Genomic DNA, 23,330 nt, shown 5'->3' on the forward strand with positions numbered 1-23,330 from the left:
AGGAGATGGAATATTTTAATCCGGCGAGAGCTCAACTGCCTTAGCTGCGCTCTCGTCAGAATGTTCCCCCTGGAGAGGGAGCTGCTTAAGATGAGCTCATCGCATCGCTCATCACCTTCATCTGCCATGAGCTAAGCCTCAGGGCCACAGGCGCATGTCTCCTGCGCCCAGCACCCCCGAGAAACATCATATCAAACTCCCCTCAATGACTTCATCCATCTTCTAATATGTCTCAAGGTTGGTTATTTGTTGACACTGAGCACGTTCTGTCATATTGTATTTTATAGTCCTGACATCACCTGATGGGATCGAACTTGCATAATCAAGTGACGTCCTGCAAAATGAAATGTCAATAAAGGACTCTATAATAGCACATTCAAAGTGATCCAATATTATCTTATGGGATTTCTTGAAGAGAGCTGTTATTTAAACAACACCATGAGATAATTTTTTTGCAGCCTGGCCAGTCAGAGGACTGAAAAATAAACTGGTGGGGAGGTGTGTGTGTGTGTGTGGGGGGGGGGGGGGGGCATGATTCAGGCCACTGATGGAAACAGAGCAGCTCAGGCGATTCACCACACTCGAATATTCCAAGTTGGAATTTCAAAAGGCAGTAAGCACGGATGATGTGTGTGCATCTCAGTGGGCTTTATCTCTTAGGACCGCCTGGAAAAAAGTGCCTCCTAAAAAATCATCCAAGCAAACGTAAACACACACCATATTGGACTCAGCGCCAGCTCACACATGGAGCAGGCTTTCTTGCATTTTAGTCGACCATATTCCCCAGAGGAAAGTCGTTGGTGTGAATGGCCACAATGCTGGGGGTTCAATTTAGGCGCCAACTCACCAGGTGACGTCCACTGATACCATAACCGAAGTCAAAGCCAACAGAAACAAAAATGTCTCAAAAGCCACGGTTTGAAACCACTGTTTGTTATTTGGGCCATTTCTAGGTATCCTCCAAAAGTTACAAATTACATTACTACCACTGTCTTCATGTACACAGAAAAATATTACTGAGGCATCATTGTGGATATTTTCTGGGAAAGCCATAAGGAATATATGAAATTAGTTACAGCATCAGGTAGAAGGAAAATAATTAGACCCCTGTGAGGGCTGTTGTACTTAGCATCGAACACGTTTCTCGTCTTTCATCAGTCAACACAAAAACAACATATTGACACGTGAGCAACGATACGGACCGAGTACCCCTTTCTCCCTGGATCCTTGTTAAGAATTCGTAGTCCCCGTGGGAGAATGGACTGGAGTGTGGTGGTGTTAAACCCAAACACAACTCTCCCTTTATCTTTCTTATCTCCAACCCTTAGTCACTCCCTCTCGTCGTCCTTTGTTGTTCTCCACCTTTCTCCTTCGTCGTGACCTCTCTGATTTTTCCTCTCAGAGAGAAGATTAGAATTTTTGACAATCAAGCCATCTCCCATGCAGTTGTGGCTGGCTAATTTCCAATTAAATAATGTTCCAACAGTCCACTTGACAGAGAACAAGTGGACAGAATGAATTTTTTGCCTTAGAGCACAAAATGCTTGGACCGTCCTAGTGAACATAACGTGATTCACGGTTGCCCCCTTAGGCACTGGACTATCCATCCATGCATTCATTTTCCATTGCGCTTGTCTTCATGAGGGTCATGGGTGCGCTGGAACCGATCCCAGACATTGGAGGAGAGGCGGAGTGAACCCCCCAGACTGGTCACCAGCCAATTGTAGGTTCCAGAAAAGTACTTTGAAATCATGGCATGGAACGAGAAAAAGTTGAGCTTGTCTCTTTCAATTCTGAAAATCCCTTATGTCCTCTATGTGGAATCACCTGAGCAGCATTGAGGTCCCATTCCCAACAAAGCAGCAACTCCCGGGCTCTGCTGGCCACTGGAGCGTGCAAATGGGGTCAGAGCTGAGATACGAGCGTGGGACTGCCATCCGTGAATGGGTAAGAGGGGGATGACAAGTCCTGAGGCTGCCCCCTTTGCATCAGCAATGTCCAGAGGCCTCCAGTGCAATTTGCCAGCCGATTGGTCGTCTATTTGAAAGCAGATGCTCAGAAAACCGTACAACATCCATGACATACATTTCCAGAACATTTGTGGTTACACTCCAAAATTGCTCCAAACTTTGAGGTACTGTATTTTCCGGACTATAAGTCGCTCCGGAATACAAGTCGCACCAGCCATAAAATGCATAATAAAGAAGGGATAAGACATATCGCATTTTTGGGGGGAAATTTATTTGATAAAATCCAACACCAAGAACAAACATGTCATCTTGAAAGGGAATTTAAAATAAAAATAGAATAGAGGCAACAACAGGCTGAATAATTGTACGGTATGCTAACATTACATGTCACGTAAACAACGAACTGAGAACACGCCTAGTATGTCAACATAACATATTAAGAGTTATTCGGATAACTATAGCATAAATAACATGCTAACAAGTTACCAAACCATCCGTGTCACGCCAAATCACTAAACCCAATGAAATCTTCATCCTCTGTGTTAAACAACTCCACTAACACTGGAGGTAGAAGATGCGTCCTCTTACTCTTCTACGTCGCTTACGTCAGACTCATCAACACAATTATCAACACAGGCTGAGAGCGCCCTCTTGCGGTTTAGTGTGGAAATAACACGTGAAATGATATAATAATGTGTTCATAATTTCACACAAGTCGCTCCAGAGTATATGTCGCACCCCCGGCCAAACTATGAAAAAAAACTGCAATTTATAGTCCAGAAAATACGGTATTTGATTTTGGAGATTCCACTTCACGGGACACTCCTGCATATCTTCTCACCATGACATCAAGTAGACCAACACAATCAAATGACATCCAATATAAGAATGGTATCAACTATATTGCCTTTACATAGATAATAAGATCAGGCTTACGACTCTCAAATGGAGCACATTTTGGCCCAGCGGGATTGAACAAGACAGAGACTGCTGGCTATCTTACTTACCTGCACTCATTTCCTGCTTCCCTGCACAGAACCATTTACCTGGCGAGATGGGCAGCGGACTATTTTGAGTTCTAGGGCTTGACTTTGACGTATTGCGCTCACTCTGGGGATTAAAGACTTGCAAAGCCGTTTCTCCCGCCTGCATTACTTCCCACTGCAGACTTGGCTGGCTTTCCTATATATTTACTTCAGTTATTTATCACTCCACAACAGTGATGGAGAAGTCTGCAGCGGGAGACAGTCTCTTTACTTTCTCTTTTTATTATCGTGTCATTGTATAGTCAACTTAAGATGCAAATGTGATTAGTTGATATACCGCATGTGTCCTGTGACCGACTGGTGACCAGTCCAGTGTTGTACTGCACCTCTCACCCAAAGTCAGCTGGGTTAGGACCCGGAACCCTCACGAAGACAATCACTACAGAAAATTGATTAATGAATAGTGATATTTCTTATGCTCATTGGAATCAAGCCTATTCCTTGAAAAGAAACGAGCAAAGGATTTGCCCATTTGTAGTAGCCATGAGGAAATGCTGCATTTTTGGATAGCCTACCTCAATTGCTATCATAAATTGGCCTGATTTGGGGTTTCTTTGCCTTTTCTCGCCTCACAGGAGAGATGTGAAATTGCAGTAGTTGTTCATGTGTCATTTCAGGGCCACTAAAGGTGCCGGGTCATCAACGCTATAATCGAAGTGTTTTACCTCCAACGGGTGGCCGGGCTTATTGCTGCAAGAGATGTTGAGCAAACGGCCTCTGTGGTTACGCCTTGATGCTTTCAAGCTACTTTAACCTCTCAACATCTTACCTCTGTCTGACCTCACTTTCGTATGCAGTGGAAAGGTTTGTGCATGCTGGACAAGCTTGCATTTGTTTATATTTCACAATAAGTGGTCCCCCATATAAGTGAGTCCATCCATTCCAGAGTTAATTTGCTATCATCAAGCCATTTTAAGTGGGATTTTAAAAATGATTAGCAGTCATGCGAGTGTGAAAAATAAGTTAACCACAATGTGTAGGGGAGACCTGGGACAATTGCAACATTTTTGACATGTGATGAATTCATGTCTTATGAATTAGGGGAATTGTGTCCAGCTGTATTTCTCAAAGGCTGGATGGATGGATGGAAAATATTTTGGAACATTTTCCAGCGCATTTCACTTGGCTGGTACAGTTGTGGTTGGGTGGTAGCGGCTGACTTTTCTCAGTCCACCTCCCACACTCCACCAACCATGTTGCCATCTCTGAATCCAATTCCCATTGTGATGGATTGGGAGGCAAATTGACAGTGTCACATTTCATATCACAGCAAAGTGTACCGAGGCCAGAAGCTGGGTTGCAGTCTAATAACGAGAGGCCAGTGTGTGTGTGCGTGTGTGTGTGTGTGTGTGTCTAAAGGTACATTTTGTGTACGTGTACATGAAAGCAGGCAAGTCTGACGTGTCACAACGCATTAGAAAACGGCAGCGCTGACTAAGTGCGTCATGTCAATCTGTGATTGGACGAGCCGGCGGCGTTGTGCGTTAAGATGGCAGTGATCAGTGCAATTAAGGTGCCAGATGTCAAGTAGCAAAGCTTATGTACATACAACATCATTTAACATGGCTCCGCATTTAAAAAGCTGCTACGCACTCATTACCACCACTGCTACTATTACAAGTGAAATGTGATAAGCAGGGGTGATGCTTAGATTTTGCACTTCTCGTGAGAATTAACAGGAATGTGTATTAAGAAGAATATACGTATTGTAATGTACCTGTGGGTTAATATTAATAAAAGCTGTAGTTGGTGGGAGGTTCCTATTTTTGAAGAATAATCCATCCAGCCACCTTTCTGTGAGGTTTGACCTTATTAGGGCAATGGGCCTATTTTCAGGATAATATGAATACTTCCATCAGTATTCTACAAATGCCACGCAATCAAATGTAACATCATAATGTGAATATTCATAATAAACGTCATGGTGGGTGTGAATGATTTGCAATACTGGAGAGAGTAAGTTTAATTTTTCTTCTCAAGTTTAGAGCATTAGCAAGGTTCTGTTGTAAAAAAAAAAGGTTCAAATTACCACTTGATGAGCAAGTATTCTGGGACTTGTAGTTTTATTGTCTATTGGGCGCATACCATTTTTAAGTGGACATCAACTGCGCTCTAGTGGTCAAAGTGATGACAGCAGACATTTGCAGGCAGTCCACAGATGTTTGCAGAGCAGCATAAAAAACGTCTTCATTCACATGGCACAACAATCTCTTCTGCCAAATTTCCGCCCAACTCACTATTTTTCATTTGATTGTTTGGTATTTAGTTTCACCTTTGCCAAGGTTTGGAATTTGTTAGCATACAGAATAAAACAATTAAGAATAATTCAATTCAATTAGCAAATGACTTCATGTATAATATGCTTTTTATAAATATGTGCTGCAGTACGTACATCATTATATTAATGTTATTTTAATTTATTCCAATTGTGAAAAATACATGAATGTTGACGTTAAAGTGAGTCATTCTTAAATTTCAATAACAAATGCATTGGACAGAAAAGGAGTAAAAGATTTATTTCCCTTTTTTCTTCATGTAAATATCACCACTTCCTTTCCAGCAATCAAATACATACATCTAAAAGGGAATTTTTAGGGGATTAATGGAGAAAATGTGACAGATGGGAAGAAAAAAAAAAAAAGGCCAAGATTAAAGTATGCAGTAGAGCGTCCAACATTTGTTTAGCGGACTTTGTGAGATTGCAAAAACACAGTGAGATGCATTTGTCAGCACTCAAGTCCATCAGTGGACGCTCGCACTGTTGCGATTAAACATTCACGACACCAACACTTAACTCTTACAAAGAATTCAAAGAAATAAATTATTCACAGGTTTTGATTTTTCGAATAAGGCTACTGAGGATGAACAGTCTGATCATTAGGTCAGGAGAGATTTTCAGCTATTAAAGTTGAGGTAATACAAAATTGACATTGCAAAAACAGATTTCACATTGCATTTTTTGTAACATTTCACGCAATGGCATGGTGTGGAGTTATTTGCAGAGATGCACTTTACAAGATAGCAAAAGAAAAAGTACCAGTAGATATAAATACTATCTTTTCTAAGCAGTGCGAAAGATGCTAAAACATCATTTTTCTAAAGCTTCCACTGAATTCTATGTTGGAATGCGTTTTCATGGTATTAGTGCTTTAAACGTTGAAAAAAAAAAACCCCATCTTCCTTACAACGACCCCTTTAAGGGAGTGTTACATAATTAAAGCAGCTCCTGCCTTTTATTTGACTTCATCTCAGACCTCTGACCTCCAGTATGGGAAAGGGCATATGAAATTTACAGTCACACAGGCACTTAAGAGAATCCAAACATGAACATTAATAAAACACCAGAATTTTTCAATAAAGGCACAACAACTTCACTGACGATGCACAAACAATTGGTCTTGAAGACAAGAACATCACAAATTTTTTCCACACTCACTCTTCCATACATGAGCACACAAACACATTAATTGTTTAATATAACAATTTGTGGATTTGTTTCCAACAATTACTGTTTATTAAAGTGACTACCACCCTTTTTTTCAACAATTACTGTTTATTAAAGTGACTACTACCCTCTGTTCATAATTTGGATTTATGATGATTAAAAAAAACCAGTCATATTGATACATAAGCTACATACATTTGTGATTAAAAAGTCGATTAATTTTTTTAACATTAAAGCGACAATAATAAGCGCCTTATGCAGAGCATAAAAAATATATCACTTAAGCTAGAGAAATAGTAAGTGATGAGTTACAATTTGCGCAATTCGTGTTAAGGAAATATTGTACATTCAAACGCTTGCATTACATCGATTAAAACACAACCTTAAGCACTTACTGCATTTGACTAAAATACAATTATGCTATATTTATCTTATGTCAATAAATCCCTGCAAGAAATTCATATTCACATCATTTTTATCTTCTATATCGCGATTTATTATTATTCCATGTTGAAGATCCAAGTATGGGACATAGTGTTTTATTTTTGCATGCTAATCCTGTTCTTTGATTGGCCAGTCATTAGGGGTGGGAGCAAAAAGTAGTTTTTGTTGTAGATGTTGTTTTGGGCTGGGTAACAAAGTGCAATAGTGGTATGTTCGAATATCGTTTTTGTGGCTCCATCACACGTTCCAAACACGTATTTGAGGTTATTTCGGGACTCTAAATTGTCTAAGTCTGAATGATTGCTTGTCTATATATACACGATATACGACTGACCGCCGACCAAAGTTCATGCGGTCACCCAACTCAGCTGGGATAACTAATTTGTGACCCTAAAGATAAGAATCCCTATTTGAAATTAATGAATAAAAGTGCATAATTTTCATTAGTATGTTTTGACAATTAGAATTAAATGACAACTGCTTACCTGGGGGGTATTCCATGCAGATAGTTCAGCAAACTCTGAGTCTAATGGTGAGCTCGAGGTTGACACCCTGAGATGGGAGAAACTCTGAGTAACAATTCCAGAACAGCTGATATGAATTAGGTAGATCAACTCTAACTAGGTTAACTTTGAGGTAAGCGTGTACACGGCTAGAAAAAAAAATGCCATCAATAGAGCATTGATACCTCGATTCATCATGGTAACTATGGAGAAGAAAAATCGATCTGTGCACTTAACATCCTTTAAATTATGGTGCTCTTTTGTTTTCAAATTCCTTTCTAAGATTTTCAGTAGAAAGTGTGACGGGCACATGTGACGACATTCGGTTTTCAAAATAAAATAAAATTTTTCAAAGCAAGAATGTGTTAGTGATGTCCCAGTAGAATACGTGGTTTGCTTGGGTACGCGTTGCAATACCACAGGAGTAAAGCAAACTTGACAGCAGCTAAAAACGAAATATAATAATATAATTCTGATAGGTGTGGCACATTTTACTTGGGAATAATTGTGCATATCCTAGAACTAGAAACCTGGAGATTTCCTGTTTTCAGGCTTAACATACTCAGTTTTCACTAAACCTACTTTCTGGAATACCCCATGTACCCTTAAATACCCCTATGACCATCTGCAATGGCCTAGGTGCTCTTTCGTCACAATAAAAATTAGTATCTACAGATGTAATTAGACACTTGGGACGGACACACATGCACGCACTCACACACACACACTATACAAACGCTCACAGGGAGCACCAAAAGCTCAGATTCACACATTTGAGCAGGATTCGTGAAAAGAAAAAAAGTCACATAATTTACAATGGCATGGAGGAATAAAGAAGTGATGTGTGTAGCAGGATCGAGGTTAACGGATAACTTATTAATTCAGGTTGGCATATGAATAGTTTTAAAAAAAGTAGCTACGAATCAACAGTCAGCACCCATCTTTCCACGTGGAAAGTCATGCTCAGTGATTAAGTACACAAGTGGGCAGCACTGGTATTTAACACCGAGGGATGAGGCCCTTCTTGTAGGCAACCATGCCAGCCACCGTGGCCACAGAAATAAAGGCCGAGAGACCCATGAACTTGACCAGGCCGCCGACAGAAGGCAAATTCCTTTCCCAGAAGGTGGTGACGAATGGGAGTGCTGGCACATCCTGTTGGGATGGAGAAGAGGCGGGGCTTCAGTCACATGTGTCACTTAAGTAACTGGAGTCAAAGTTCCAGAAGACTCCTCACCTCTGACTCAGGCTCTGTCTGCCAGATCTGACTGCGGTGGATTTTTCCCATTGTGCACAAAATCTGCAACACATTAAATTGGGGTCATTGTGCATTTACGTTATATTTGTATTGGTGTGATAAATCTGCAATCAAGTGTTCATTCAAAATGCGTTTATGGAAGACACACTTTAGACACTCTCTTCCAGCAGCGTCCGAGAATTCTGCAAATATTGTAACATCAAAAGACATAGTAGATGTATGAAGTTTGTGTAGATAGAAGACTAAAGAGGCAAAAGGACCATTTAAAAAGAGAATTGTAGAGTATTTCAACAAAGCCTGTTAAGTATGCAGAGCACTAAACTTGAAATGGGGTCTTTTATGGGATGTGTAAGGGACACATGAGACATGGATGCATTCACAAGTGACTTTTAGGCTCCAGTATTCCAGCATCAAAGTGAATTAAAGTAGGGCGGAAGTTTTCCAATCTGTAAAACAAAGCCAAGCTGATCCCTGGTGACCGTGAGGGAGTGCCAGTCAATCTTGTTATATAGAGGGTATCTCATGATGCTAATGATGTTAGCATGGTACCAGGTGCTCAGCGTAAAACAGAAAAAAGGAGATTCTTTCAAGCCATACACTATCTAATTGAATTTTAGGATATCATGTGCAAAGACATTAGTATATGGAAAAACAATATGGGCCCTAGAAAAGAGCCCTGTGGTTTTGACGAGTCACTTTTTAAGCAAAACTAAATAATAAATTTAGCAATGAAATATTAGTAGGCATAAAGTTTACCCTACTTTTAGCCACTAAATTGTCAGCTACTCTGGGTGGGAGGTGTCAAAGGAAAGCTGCTTGCTAAATTTCCCAAACGCCCAAATCAAGATGCACCAGTTTTTACACTTAGGAGCGCGTGCGTTGTCAATGAATATGTGTATATTTCAATTTCCCAACACATTGTGTATGTTCTGACCTCCTTGGCTGCTCTCTCTCCAGCCTGGACAGCACCCTCCATGTAGCCACTCCACTCAGTGGCAGTCTCAGTGCCTGCAAAGTACAACCTGCCCACCGGCTCTCTAAGCACCCTGCAAGGAAGACACGGGGATGCTTTAACCGCAGTTCAGCACAGACACAGCTCGTTTATTCCCTCTGTTTACCTTCCAAACTGGGTGAGGATGCCTGGAGGGAAATAGGCCGTGTAGCACCCTCCCGAATACTCCTCTTCACACCAGTTCTTCTCCTCGTAGTGGATCGCCTGGGGCACACATTGATGGGCGGATTTATTTCGATTCCAAATAGTGGGCGGTGAAGAGGGAAACGTCTCCGTGCAGGATGGTGGCCCTCAAGGACCAGGGTTTGAAACTTGAGCTTTAAATGATCTTCCATGTGTTTGTCGGAACTTACATGCAAAGCTTCCTCAGTGCCCAGAACTTTGGAGAAGCTCTCACAGATCATTTTGAATCTAAACACAAGACATAATTTTCAGCAGGGAAATAAGTGAAAGTGGTTTGTGTTGATCTTTTACCTCTCTTCTTTGGTGAGCCCACAGAATCTTCTGCATTTGCGGGCCAAGATAAATCTGTCAAAGGAAACAAAATACATTATCTTAAAACTAAGAACAATAATATAATATTTAAGCTTTTATTTTATTCAAGCTTTTATGGGTAACACCTAAAAACACAGAAATGTAGACATTTTTTTTTTAAATCAGCATCTAAAATACATTTAGGGACAGAGAATACCATGTTGGATTAAATTTTACAGTTGATTCACCCCATAATGGCCGGCACGCTGCCATCAGGTTTCGTGTCATCCAACGTCAGTCCAATGGGCGCTCCCTCCTCCTCGATCACCATGCTGCCACAAAAACCTGAAGAAGACAACCCCACCCAAAATTGCCGAAAAGCAAACCACACAAAGCAAATAAAGAGCTGTCTCTCCCATATTTTAATCACCCTTTTTTCTCCAGAAGTTCTCTTTGTAGTACACCATGCACTTGATGACCGAGCCCATGGGGACACGACTGATGAGTTGATTTCTCAGTGGGGGTAGCTCGGGGTTGAAGTGCATCTTCAGGTTGAGGACAGGAGGGGTGGCCACAATCACATACTTGGCCTGAGAAGATTGGAAAAACAGCCAGTGGATTTGTAATTCAGATTTTTCTGAGATATTTGTTTACATAAAGACCTTTTTTTATAAAGTTGGTTAACAATAGGCAGCAGGACTGGACACAGGACTCAATTTTGAATTTTACGTCCAACCTTTTCGGCTGTCTGGATTTTTCTTTTTTTCGGGAAATTGTGAAAATTGTGGTTTTAGAATGCTTTGCAATGTTTTTTTTTTTTACAAGAAGGTCAATGCCCAGACTAACAAGACACTGTCTCGATTGTAAAAAAATACAGTTTGTTTAATTTTGTTTGAGAGAACTTCCAGCTGAGTGTTCAACAGCACAATATTGATTTGACCATTATGAATCTCCACCATGTCTATTTTTCACACAGCTTACCCGTTGAATCGTAAATTACGACTCACCTGCTTTGGTCAAATAAGCGTTATGCCGACCGGAATTGCAGTATGCGTGACATCATGAGGGAAAAAAGTTTGTTACCATGTAAGTCTGTTTGTCAGTCGTCTCCACTAGCACCATGTCGCCACTCTGGTCAATCCGGTAGACCGGAGATTGCAGCTTGACCCGATCGCCCAGTTCTCTGGCCATGCACTCGCTGATCTGACCTGACCCGCCCAAAAACTTTCTCTCCTGCAGGGGATGAAGAGCAATTATAGTGTGGTATTCTTATAAAGCTATAAAAATATATATATTGGTTACGTTTCATACCTGTCCTCCATTGGTAGTGGAGAAGATCCTCATGGTTCCTCCCGCCTGCTTGATGTACCACAGGAACCAGAGAGCCGACACCTCGTGGGGTTCGGAGGTGACGTTCACGTTAACAAACAGCATGGCGAAGCGACGGGTGGCACTTCAAACACAAAGCAAGGGCCATTTCATGTTAACTCCTACTTTTGTGATTGTTTTCATTTGAATTTTAACCTTGCCGAAACATTCCATCAAGTGTCAATAAAGTGTGCCTATACGCTGGAATTATATTTAGACTTGAATTCCAAATGTAACCAACAGATGTTACCTGGTCCAACAGATTTTCTCTATGAGCTGCTGCATGCTCATGTGATCCCACTCCTCAGCATGGGGGGCTTTCCAGGGGGCTTCTCGAGGAATCTGGAAGCAAAAAGAGAAACAAATTGACGGGAATTTAATGTGGAATAGAAGAGTATAGAGGTGTTGCAAGTGGGTCCAGCGTTTACCTCCTTGCCCATTGCGTCAAAAGTCCGGAACAGATTGTTGAAGTCCAAGTGGATGAGAGGGTTCCATGTGAGTGGGAAGAAGCCTTTGTAGGCGTAAGTCTTTCCCTAATAGATAAAACGAAGAGTTTAGTTTTGGATTCATTCTAATACCATTTCATGTAACCTTTCCACATTGAAGTCTTAAATTAGGAAAAGGAGCAATCACACTTTCTTTAACTCGGTAAAGACCCACTGAGATTGAAATCTCTTTTACAAACCGGGACCTGGCCAAAAGGTCGTCAGCACACGTCAACTGTAGTTATATTGGTTATCAACATAATTAGCAAACAGGCTTATCGTGCCATTCTGACATTTGAAGTGAACATGAACTAAGATTATTATTGATGCATGCTACCCAGGGATCTATTTGAGTAAGGTGTACATAATGTACTTAAGGGTGAGGCTATTCAGCTTGAAGTTGATTGAACTTTACTTATAAACAAATTGCTAATCATTGTACTGAAACACAACAGACTGGTTTTGTTATTGACTGTCTGGGTCGCATGTACGCACACACATACGCACACACACACACACACAGACACACCCTGTGTGCAAACAATGACACTGAAAGTTTGAAGGGCATGACTGCCATAAACACTTATCTTTGCATGAGAGGCGGTGAAAGAATAAAAAAATTATACATTTCTATTTTAAATATCAAATAAAATGTTACCCTCTGCCTTCACACAATAACCTTTCCATCTCCACGTAAACTGCAAAGTCTGATATTGTCTTTCCTCTGTAAGTAAATCAATGTGGGTTTTTGGTGGCTGGATATTGTGAGATATGCTGTCGCTATTTCGTGGTGGGAGTCTAAAGCACACTAAATCAAGGTACAAGTGTAATAGTAATTATGCTCTGAATTATACAACGTACGTACATTTAACACAAAAACCTGCTGTTAAAACCTTTTGAGTCAGCGAGCGGAAGAAGAAAAACTGGGTCACGTTCAACCTTGTTTTTTGGAGTAATATTTATGACGTAGTATTCCAATAAAAATATACATGTATTTATTTAGCAATATATGTATTGTGTCGTCTTTTATGACAATTGTGCTATTGTCAAGGTTGAACTTTTGACCTGTTTCTCAACGCTCATGTAGTCACTTAGATTAGAAGGTTATGTGGCAAAAGTTCAATGAAGGAAAGGTTAATACACTCAATGTGTTCATGTTTAACTTTTGTTCCCAGTGAAAATGGAAAACCTCTTTTCTTATGCCACCTCACGATACTAAATTTACGCCACACAAATATGTCGCATATGAAAACATTGATTTGGTACAGTGTTCAGAAATGTCTGTTTCCATAAAGAGTTCATGAGCGTTTCCATGGCAATGGCGGTGAAGCGTTCACACAGGAAAGGCGAGCGTGTGAGGAGGAGGAGAGGGAGAGTATGCACACAAGCATCTGCTTCTACATCAGAGGGCAGCCAATCGCCTTTCGCTTGGCCGGAAAGACAACACAGATCCGACGGCTGCATCCCCTGTAGGTGGTGCTACATTAACCAAAATATTAGGAACAGCTCAAGCGTGCTTTTTTTTTTTTACACAAAAAACAATCATCATAACATTGCTATTTTAATACTTACAAGCTCTCATTTGATTGCATAGGTCAGTAAAGCGAATAACTCCAGCAAAACACGGTTGGGAGAAGGAGGAAGGCAGGAAGTTGATTGGTGGAAATGATCCACACAGCATTTTCCAAAGAACAGTCATGCGCTAATAAAGCCGTCGGACAATTATTCAACAGTTGCATCTTCCACTTAGCCAAATAAACACTTCCCTTAAATATTGTAAACGTCTTGCTTTTAGGTCAAACAAAACGGTAAAAAGTATAATATGATCTTTTTTTTTCAGCATGATCAATAGATCTCAATTTACGTTGATAACCAAAATAGCAGCACCTACCAACATTTCCGCCCCAATATTAAAGAGCATCTTTTGTGATGTGCAATGGCAGCCGACGTAACATTCTATTACAGTCAGATATATAATCGGATTTTATGTGCGGCCATTTTAATGGATGATATAGTAATGTAATTTAATAGTTTCTTTTTTTTTTTTTAAGAATTCAAGTAACACTGCAAAACACTTTTAAATAAAGGACATTACAGTTAGCTGCGCTTTGTGGGAATACTTTATGAAGAAGAAATTAAGGCGCATAAATGACATGGCAATAAAGAGCAGACTAGCACTTAATTATCAGATGTTTGTAACGACGGTGCAATGGAGACTGAGTGATAAAGCCCACTGTACAAATATAATAAGATGATAAAATGCATAATAAAAAGTCTGCTAGCCAATGAGTGACATGAAAGATTGCAGTGCTGACAGCTCCAAGGCTCAGAAGCCTGCTGATAAGGAAAGCAAGCGCTGGCCTTTTGGATTACAATCTGCCAAGGAAAAGCAGATTAGCAATGCGGCCACGCTAGCAAAGCTAGCCCCTGATTATACAATAGCTGTGCACACGTGCTGAATCGCTCTTAGTCCACTGACTTCACACTGCACCTCTGAGGGCAGCGATTGTCTCCCAGGTCACTAAAAGTATGCTACTGTCTCTTTAAGAACAGCCTTAAAAAGATATGGGAACGTCTCTCTGAACAAACTGACTGAAGGGCCGCAGGCCAAAGTCTACTTGTTAAAACACTAACAAAACAAGACTATTTATTATTCTAATTATTATTTAACATGTAAATTTTTTCCTTATTGAAAAACAGCACACAACAATTAAACGTGTGCAAATATTATCACCCAGCTACTTTCAGTAGGAAGCCTTGCCTGTCACTATATATTCACAAATGCTATAAAATTAAGAATGCAACTATTATGTCTTCAACCAACACAAGTAATCACTTTCCTGGTTCTTTTATCTCAAACAAATTATTTTAGGTTGCATTACCTGACATGTTTCGGCTCGTACTTCCGTCCACTCTGATGAAGGCGGAAGTACAAGGCGAAACATGTCAGGTAATGCAACCTAAAATAATTTGTTTGAGATAAAAGAACCAGGAAAGTGATTAACAAGTAAAAACAAAATGAACTTAGTACAACAAACACAAGTAATATTTCTATGCAGAACAACAAAAATTCTATTCTTGCACACATGCACAACACTATACTGTGTGAAATAGCGCTGAGCATCTGATGGGGCCCACTGTCATGGAAACCAGCCAGGCAGCTACAAATGGATCCAACTCCGATAGTTGTTAGGGGAAACGCACTCGCACAGCGGATGGTGTCAATAATGTTTCGTTCGGTTTGGTGGTGGACATGGCCAGAGCTTCAAAGTCTTTCTTTGACATTATGATTCACTGACCTGAACAACATAGCCTATAACCAGCCGAGACACACACACTTGGAGTCAGTCATGTGATTTAGAGCTGGGGTAGAAACATGGCAGCAGCATGAAATCGAATCATGTGGAGGAAGAAAACAGCGTTAAGACAGCGCAGCGCCCAATGCTAACAAGATATGGAGGAGAAGCAGAGAAAGATGGCATCTCTCTTATTTGAGTGCTTTCAGCAATCCTTTCAGACACAATTTAAAAAAGAAAAACCTGCATTATAGCCCACAGGCAAAAATCAGCATCACTAGTACACTGGAGAATAGCACACATGGGATGGAGTGTTTGCTTGGTGCTTGTGTAAGATCTTTTAGAAAGTTCTTCTCGGTGACTGGAAGTTGTTACCTTTACCTCCTCAAGGTTCTATGGCAACAGATCAGATGTCCATATCGTGTGGATCCATCCATCCGTCCATCCATCCATCCATCCATCCATCCATCCATCCATCCATCCATCCATCCATCCATCCATCCATCCATCCATCCATCCATCCATCCATCCATCCATCCATCCATCCATCCATCCATCCATCCATCCATCCATCCATCCATCCACGTGAACCACTACCAATGCACTGTGTTGTCCCCCAAAACCAAGTAAAGAGAATATTTGAACACTCACTTCAACATAATGCGCCAGCTTCTCCTGCTCGTTGACTTTGTAGGTCTTGACACCGTACTGCTTAGCCAATCGGAGGATACGATTCTGTGTCGGACCGATATAAGCCCCGCCCAGATCCACCCATTTGGTCTCCTTATTCTAAAATAAAACATAATATGAATACATTTATGACAGTGAATGACAGTGACTTATAGACCTTAAAGAGGGCCATTTTTTGGGCTAACTAGCCCTTTCATAGTCAGCATATACTTGGGAAATGTTATGCTGAAAATTTAAGCAAATGCCAAATAAGAAGATTCTAAATTGATTTATTAAGTTTCGTTAACAACATTGTGGTTTTTGGTAGCAGTAACCCGTGTTTCATGTTAGCAACAAAGTCCTTAGGCTGATATAATCTCAGGAGCTGTGGTTCTTACCCGCGCAGTGAACGTTCGACCACCAACTCTGTCACGGGCCTCCAGGACCACGGGGCTCAGTCCGCTCTCCAGCAACAGCTTGGCTGCACTCAACCCTGGGAAAGGGACAAGACGTAATCAGCAACAACAAGGTCTGCTTTTACCCCAACCAAGAGCAAAGCGTGAAGGAGGAGATTATCTCGACAAATTGTGTTCATTTGACTCACAATGAAGTTGTCAGTCCTGCCCCGGAATAAAAAATGCTACAGTCCCATTTTCTTCTGTCATTCTAGACAACCACGAAGTAGTGTGCTATAGCAAATGCCACTGTACGTTTTAATTTTTTAACTGTTGTTAAAGATAAATGTTGTAGCTGTTGGTGTCTACCTTTTGAACAGAATAAATAATGCTACATTTCTATTATCTAACGTCATCCCTTCTATGGATGAGAGCAAATTAACAAAAATACGGTGCTCTAAAATTGTATTCTCTATTGTTAAGAGCAAATTTATTCTATTTCTGTTAAACCACGATTTCAAATGGCTAGTGATTGATTGTCCCTAGCAACCAGGAAAAAAACGTTTGATTGAGCGTATAGAAACTCGATCCCTGTTCAATCTTGAGTAGCGACATAATCTACGTATTCTAACTTTGTTAAAACTTGTCATTTCATTATAATACTTTGTGTTGTTTTAGACTCTTGTTTCCACTTACAAGCTTCTCCAGTCTTGTTGTCTTCACCCTTTTGCCCTTGTGTCCAACCAGTCGGCTCATTTCCTGTACTTTTGCCCTTCCGGTCCTTTCTTGTTCTGACCATTCATCTCAAGCTCTCTCGTTGCTCTCACAATATGATTAAAAGGAGTAGGATTAACTGACTCATATTCCAACTTCAAATTTGTGGACCTGTGGTAACCATAGCGATGACTACTTGGAAAACACATCACAAGTCGGACAGCAAGCCATCATGTGATGGGAGAAAAGGTTTTCACACTCTGTGGCAGCCTTTCTCACTCTGACCTCAGTCCTAAAGAACTTTGGTGTGGGAAACCACACACACAGACACGCACACACACGCACACACAGTGTCTGCTTGGGTGGTACTGGAGAATGTCAGACGAGGACATACTTTAAGTTGCATTAAAGCAACTAGTGGCTCCTTCTTAGACAAACACTCAGACTGTCTGTGCTTTAGTCACGGCCACAGTAGCCCTCGCAAATTCACAACGCTATTAAAGTGATGGTATTACCTGTGCCAGACTGGGAAAGGTCATTGTCTGTCTTAGGTAACAAAGAGCATCTGTGCATCACTTGTTTATGCCCGCAGCCATCAGGCGGACAAAGAAAAAGTAGCCTCTTATTTGGATTTTCCTTTGATAAGAAAGCTTGTTTGATTAGATTACAAACCTCGTATTATCCTTTTCTAATACAAAAGAAAACACTGAGAGCAACTAGGACGCCAAGCCTCAAACGTGCATCAAGACGAAAGGCAGAAATGATAGTCAAAGCTTTCATCTTTCGGATTGGCTGGGTAGTTTGAGTACACTCATGCACGAGGCACACAAAGGTGGCAGTTATGAAGAGAAAGATGAAATAATCAGAAAGTGAGTTTGGGTTCTAAACTGAGGAGGTTCAAATTTGATTGTCAGGAAATCGTTATCAATCATCAGAATTCACATGCACATATCAAATGCTTTCAAAGTATCAAACTGACAGCCTCAATATTTTGGACTTTATGGATGTAATAATTTTCCTTATTTAGCCATATTAAGCTTTAGTGAGCGCCCTGCAACATTGTATTGATTCATTTATTTATTCAAGGTCCATAAAATCACAAATATCCGTGGGATCATTTTGATAATTGATGTTTTGTTCCCAACATTTATGCTTCCTGTTTATCTATAATCCATTTGCCAAACCTTCTTCCCATTTTACATTCTTCAGACCAATAAAAGATGAGAACAATGACCTGCATTATTGTGATTCTTTGTGGTTCAGTTGGATTTGGAATAATTTTCCATCCTTTCATCTATAAGGCTATCCTTGTTTAACTCCCCACTTGAATCTGTTCTTTTATTGTGAGATCTGTTTGCAATTATTGTCTAAGATCTCAAGAGCTGGTGCTGTCATCTGTTCTGAGATTTAGGACTGAATTTGGAAAAAGGATTTATGGTACTTTGCTCCACTTTCCTGGATTAGTCTTTGAGAAAGAAATGTGTCGTTGGTCATAATCGTGTTGATTTGTTGACATTGTTTGTCATTATTTAATGCTCATTTAATTATTGTTGGGATATCATGTTGCTACTTTGGCTATGTTCTCTGATTTCACTGAAACCAACTGGCTAAATAGTTCTTAAATATATATACAAGAAGTAGAATTAGCTGCGTAAAGCCAATAAATTGAAATAAAATGCATCAAACTGTGGCTTGTCTATCAAATAAAATGTTGTGTGTGCTTTTTCTTCCAAGAAAGACAACATAAACAATTTCCTAGAAGCTTAGTAACAAGTGGGCCTCTTCAATCATGATACTGAAAGGCTCCGTATTAATCCACATGGGCCAATTGGAATTCTTCTCAGGTCTCACGTCCTTGATTGAGGATCCTGACCGTCCTCTCACATGCTGGTACAAATGAGGATTTTAATGATAAAAAAAAAAATCTACATTTTTTTTTTTTTTTAATTTGGTTGTGTTTTGACCATTCTAAATACTACAGGTTTAGTTTGTAGTTATGTAGGTGAAGTTTGCTTCCAGTGTTGTTAGCTTAGGCTATTTGTTATTCAAATTTTATTGGCTTATTCATCTTCCTGCCCGGGGCCACAGACGGGTGTCTACAGAAAGGCCCCTGCCTGAACCCTCTTTGCACTTGCACATCCGTCCAGACACTCTGCTTCCGGCCCACATTCTTAGCTTTGATTTCCTTCTGACACAAAACAGGAACATGAAGTCCCTTCCCTCTGCTTCTTCCTTCCCCTCCTTCTGACTGTGATAAGTGGCTGTCACAGGTCTTTAACGTCGCCTCGTAAAAGTCATCCCAACCCCCGAGGGACCTCTGTCCATAGGCGCACAGCGGCAAAAGGACAATTGCATTTCAAGTGTGAAGGGAAATGGTCATTGAGCTGACAATGATGGTTTTTATACGTGTAAACAAATGATGCTGTTACCAGGGCCTAATCTGGCACACAAGGAGGTTGACGCTCGCCGTATTGAATTGCCTTGTTTCTCCTCCGTTTGTTGCGTACACTTGACTGGAATTTGAAGCGACACTGACCTAAATGTCTCCGTCTGACTCCCAAAGAGGGCGTCGGCCAAGAGGAGCTGACAACACAAAGAATGCATCTTCCATAATCGCAAACTGAAGGCACAAATCATCTGCGAAAGTCTCTCCAAACGCTGTGCTCAAAAAAGACAAAATTCAATTTATGTTTGGATGGTGGATATGCTTTCAAACTGCTGCCCATTGTCAAAACCAATCAAGAAGTTCTGTAGAACACATTTCCGGCATCTGTGCATTCGGAATGCCAGTGTTGAAAACTACCCATAAAACAAAGCAATGTGCTTTGCTTCATCTGTGCTGAAAACTAGTGATGGGCGGACCAAATAAAATATCAATAATATCGATACCAGTGTTGGTATTGATACTGATCAATAGCAATTGGTTGTCGTCATCAAATATATATTATATGGGAAAGATTTTGCTACCGTTCATTATGATGAAGTATTTTGTGTTTGTCCCACTTTGTACGATAAATAATGCTAATGTGGAATCTGAATGTGAGACATGACAAAATTGGGAAAAATTGTATTGTTACTGTTTAATCTGATTCTAACTCACCAATTCATAAAAATCTAAAGTAACCATTCATGGAAATTCATTCAGATGTTGCAATTCCATAATTCACCATCATAACTATTAAAAATAATCAGTATTGAAAATACAGGTTCTGTCTTTACTTCATATCGGAAGGAATGAGGCACAGGTGTCAATTGGCATACAGGGGACAATAGAAGTATGGATCAATAGTCTTCTGCTGCACCGAGCAATGTCTAGCCCCGTTTAATAAATTGAGCAGACTGCTGTTTTGTCATCCTGTCATTATGAAGAATCGTCTGGAGAATCACTAAATAGCCTGCATGACTCCAAAAGAGGGCTGCATTCGTTTCACCGTTTACAGTTCATCAAACTATATTGCATAATATCTACCAATAAAAAAGCTAAAATTACAACCTTTATCATCATCTTCCAGTATTTATTATACTGGTCTTGGCTTATAAAGTTGGGTTTTGGGTTCTGGACATTATATAGTAAATTTCAACAACCATAATCATTCTCATAGCACTACTTCTACTTCTAAATAATAATAATAAATATATATATATATATATATATATATATATATATATATATATATATATATATTTTTTTTTAAATTAAAACCTATACAGCGTCCAACAAAACAGAGCATTATTTTGTTATCATTTAAAGCAAACGTTTTTAAATTGTGAAGAATGGGATGGTATCACACAAGAAGACATGCAGGGCTGTTGCAGCTGTGTATGGTTCTTCCACACGTTACTGAGGCCACTGACAAATTTAAGGAATAAACTGTAAAAAGTAAAATAGCTAGAAGGCATTCGCAGAGATGTATCCATTTTGACAAAAGAATACTAAGTGTAAAAAACAACAACCATAATATACTTTTTAAAAATCCTAAAAATATTCCAATGATATGAAATAATTACAATTACAAAGTATAGAAAATAATAAGATAATAAACCTACTATTCTAAAGAAACAATCTACCAAAAAATCCTTACTTTTTGTGCTGTCCAGTTATATAAAATACTAAAAGTAAAATAATAAAAGAATAATGAATGTAATACAAATAAAAGCATGATATACTTTTTAAAAATACTTAAAATAGAACAGTGGTATGAAATAATAAAAAAGAATATCATAATAACATAAATAAATTATCTTGTCACATGAACTAGTCAGCACTTCTCACTGATGTCACGAATGAAAGACTTGTTATTTTGCACACTGCTGCCATTTTTTTTTTCCTGCAAAATGTCCTCCAGCAAAACAATGACAAGTCTGTCTAATTGAGCAAGCAAGCAGGCAGGCAGGCAGGCAGGAGAGCAAACCAAAGGATAGAGACCTCCAACACACCATCCACCCCTTTTCCTCTTGCTCTTATGTAATGCAAAGTCTGCTGTGTGTGGATGATTAGCTCTTACTCAACAGGCGCCGTTCTTCTGCAACTACTGCGGCTCATCAAACACAGAATATAACCTTAGGGTGCATAAAACGTCATTTGCATGCGTTTTGGTAGAGGCACAGTAGTAGTATGCAAAGCATCGGTGCAACAGTTGTCCCCTCCACACCACAAGCCAATTTACTTTGTTGCAACGGAAAACAATGTGTATCTGAAACAACTGTCAAAGTGCCGCGTTCCTCACCAGATATTCCTCCGCCGACCACGACCACGTCGTAGGTGTTGCCGGGAGCCGTCATTCTGCTCGATGCGTCGTCCTGCCTTCTGCTACCTCGCTGATGGCAGGGGCGCATCTGTATTATAAACTGACACGGTGGGCGGGAGCTGGTAGGAGGGCGTGCAAGACTCCGCCCAGCATGGTTGTAAAATGCTTTTGACCCCTCACCCCAAATAAATCAATACAAAATATGCCCTATAATTAACCAGTAAATAATACCAAACATTGAAAAATGCCAGTCCAGTCGATCTTCAACAGCCAACAAATAATAATCATAATAATAATAATAATAATTACTTTGTACTACTATTATTATTATTTAGCCTCTAAACTTTACATTTCTGCCAAACCATTTGATATAAAAGAATATTTTATTTAGAACAAAATAATACAATTGAGAAAAGACTGAATGAAGTTTTATTTTCAACCAGGGATGTACATAACACTTTTGGTCTGGTTCGCAATCGAGCTCAAGGTGTTTCCACACACTTCAATGTGCAAAGTCACACATTAAAGTGACATGAAATGATTAAACCACAATCCTCACTACTACAGTTTAAAGATGATTATAACTTCCAACTGACGTCAGCGTTTGAAGGCTAAAGGGATTTACATGTAAATTCGTAGTTTACGGATTAATGTTAATGCCGTCACATGCTTTCATATGTGAGTATAACACACATACCAAACAACCAAAACTGTGTAGTCTTACAATTGTTAAGCTAACAAGAAAACAAACAGAATGTGCACATAAACTGTCATAACATTAAATGAATGTTCATAAGTGCTAACTTGCATTGATGTCTGTGAATTCAGTTAGTTAGTTAGCTAGAGCTACCTTGCCAAGTTAGGTTTCCCAAGCTTGTAAAGAAGCATGCACCCATCCATGCATCCATGCATCCATGCATCCATCCATCCATCCATCCATCCATCCATCCATCCATCCATCCATCCATCCATCCATCCATCCATCCATCCATCCATCCATCCATCCATCCATCCATTCATTCATCCATCCATCCATCCATCCATCCATCCATCCATCCATCCATCCATGTTGTTCAGGGTTCTTGGGGGCTACAAAAAAAAGTGAAGATTCAGCCAATCCAGAACATGCTGCTATGGGTACTGCAAAAAATAAACCTTTTATAATCGGTTGAGAAATGGCGACGGCCTCGAGGGTGCTGCAGTTTATATCCTGTCAGAATACCGCCCCATAAGGCCTCTCCAGCATTGTAATTTTTATTTCTTTTTAATTCATTTAATAAAGTTTTAAACCATTGAGAAGTTCACAAATTGTTCCAATCTAAGCCCTGTTTATGCGTTTATGTGTGTGTGTATGTCTGCAATATACATCCAGCAGAGGGCAGCAAGAAGCCTGAAATGACCTCACAGAAGAAATATGTAACTACCATTTCATTTTATAAAACATTGTGCCATTATTGATAGGCAATTAAATAGCAAATTAAAATATAAAATATTCAGTTATAG

The 23,330-nt window shown here is 39.9% G+C and overlaps 1 protein-coding gene across 1 annotated transcript; it reads right to left on the bottom strand.

Annotated features, from left to right (window-relative positions):
- Positions 1–5,513: 5,513 nt before the first annotated feature.
- Positions 5,514–21,927, bottom strand: mao (monoamine oxidase). The gene is made up of 15 exons (XM_037239503.1): positions 21,807–21,927; positions 16,369–16,463; positions 15,953–16,090; positions 11,949–12,053; positions 11,771–11,862; positions 11,464–11,605; positions 11,236–11,385; positions 10,583–10,742; positions 10,401–10,497; positions 10,153–10,206; positions 10,032–10,089; positions 9,785–9,882; positions 9,601–9,712; positions 8,646–8,708; positions 5,514–8,563 (listed from the first exon to the last, which is right to left on the bottom strand). Exons 1-15 carry the CDS (start codon positions 21,913–21,915, stop codon positions 8,408–8,410), a joined length of 1,629 nt encoding a protein of 542 aa, XP_037095398.1. The 5' UTR covers positions 21,916–21,927; the 3' UTR covers positions 5,514–8,407.
- Positions 21,928–23,330: the final 1,403 nt, after the last annotated feature.

The sequence above is a fragment of the Syngnathus acus genome, chromosome 21, assembly GCF_901709675.1.
Source record: "Syngnathus acus chromosome 21, fSynAcu1.2, whole genome shotgun sequence".
NCBI lineage: Eukaryota > Metazoa > Chordata > Actinopteri > Syngnathiformes > Syngnathidae > Syngnathus > Syngnathus acus.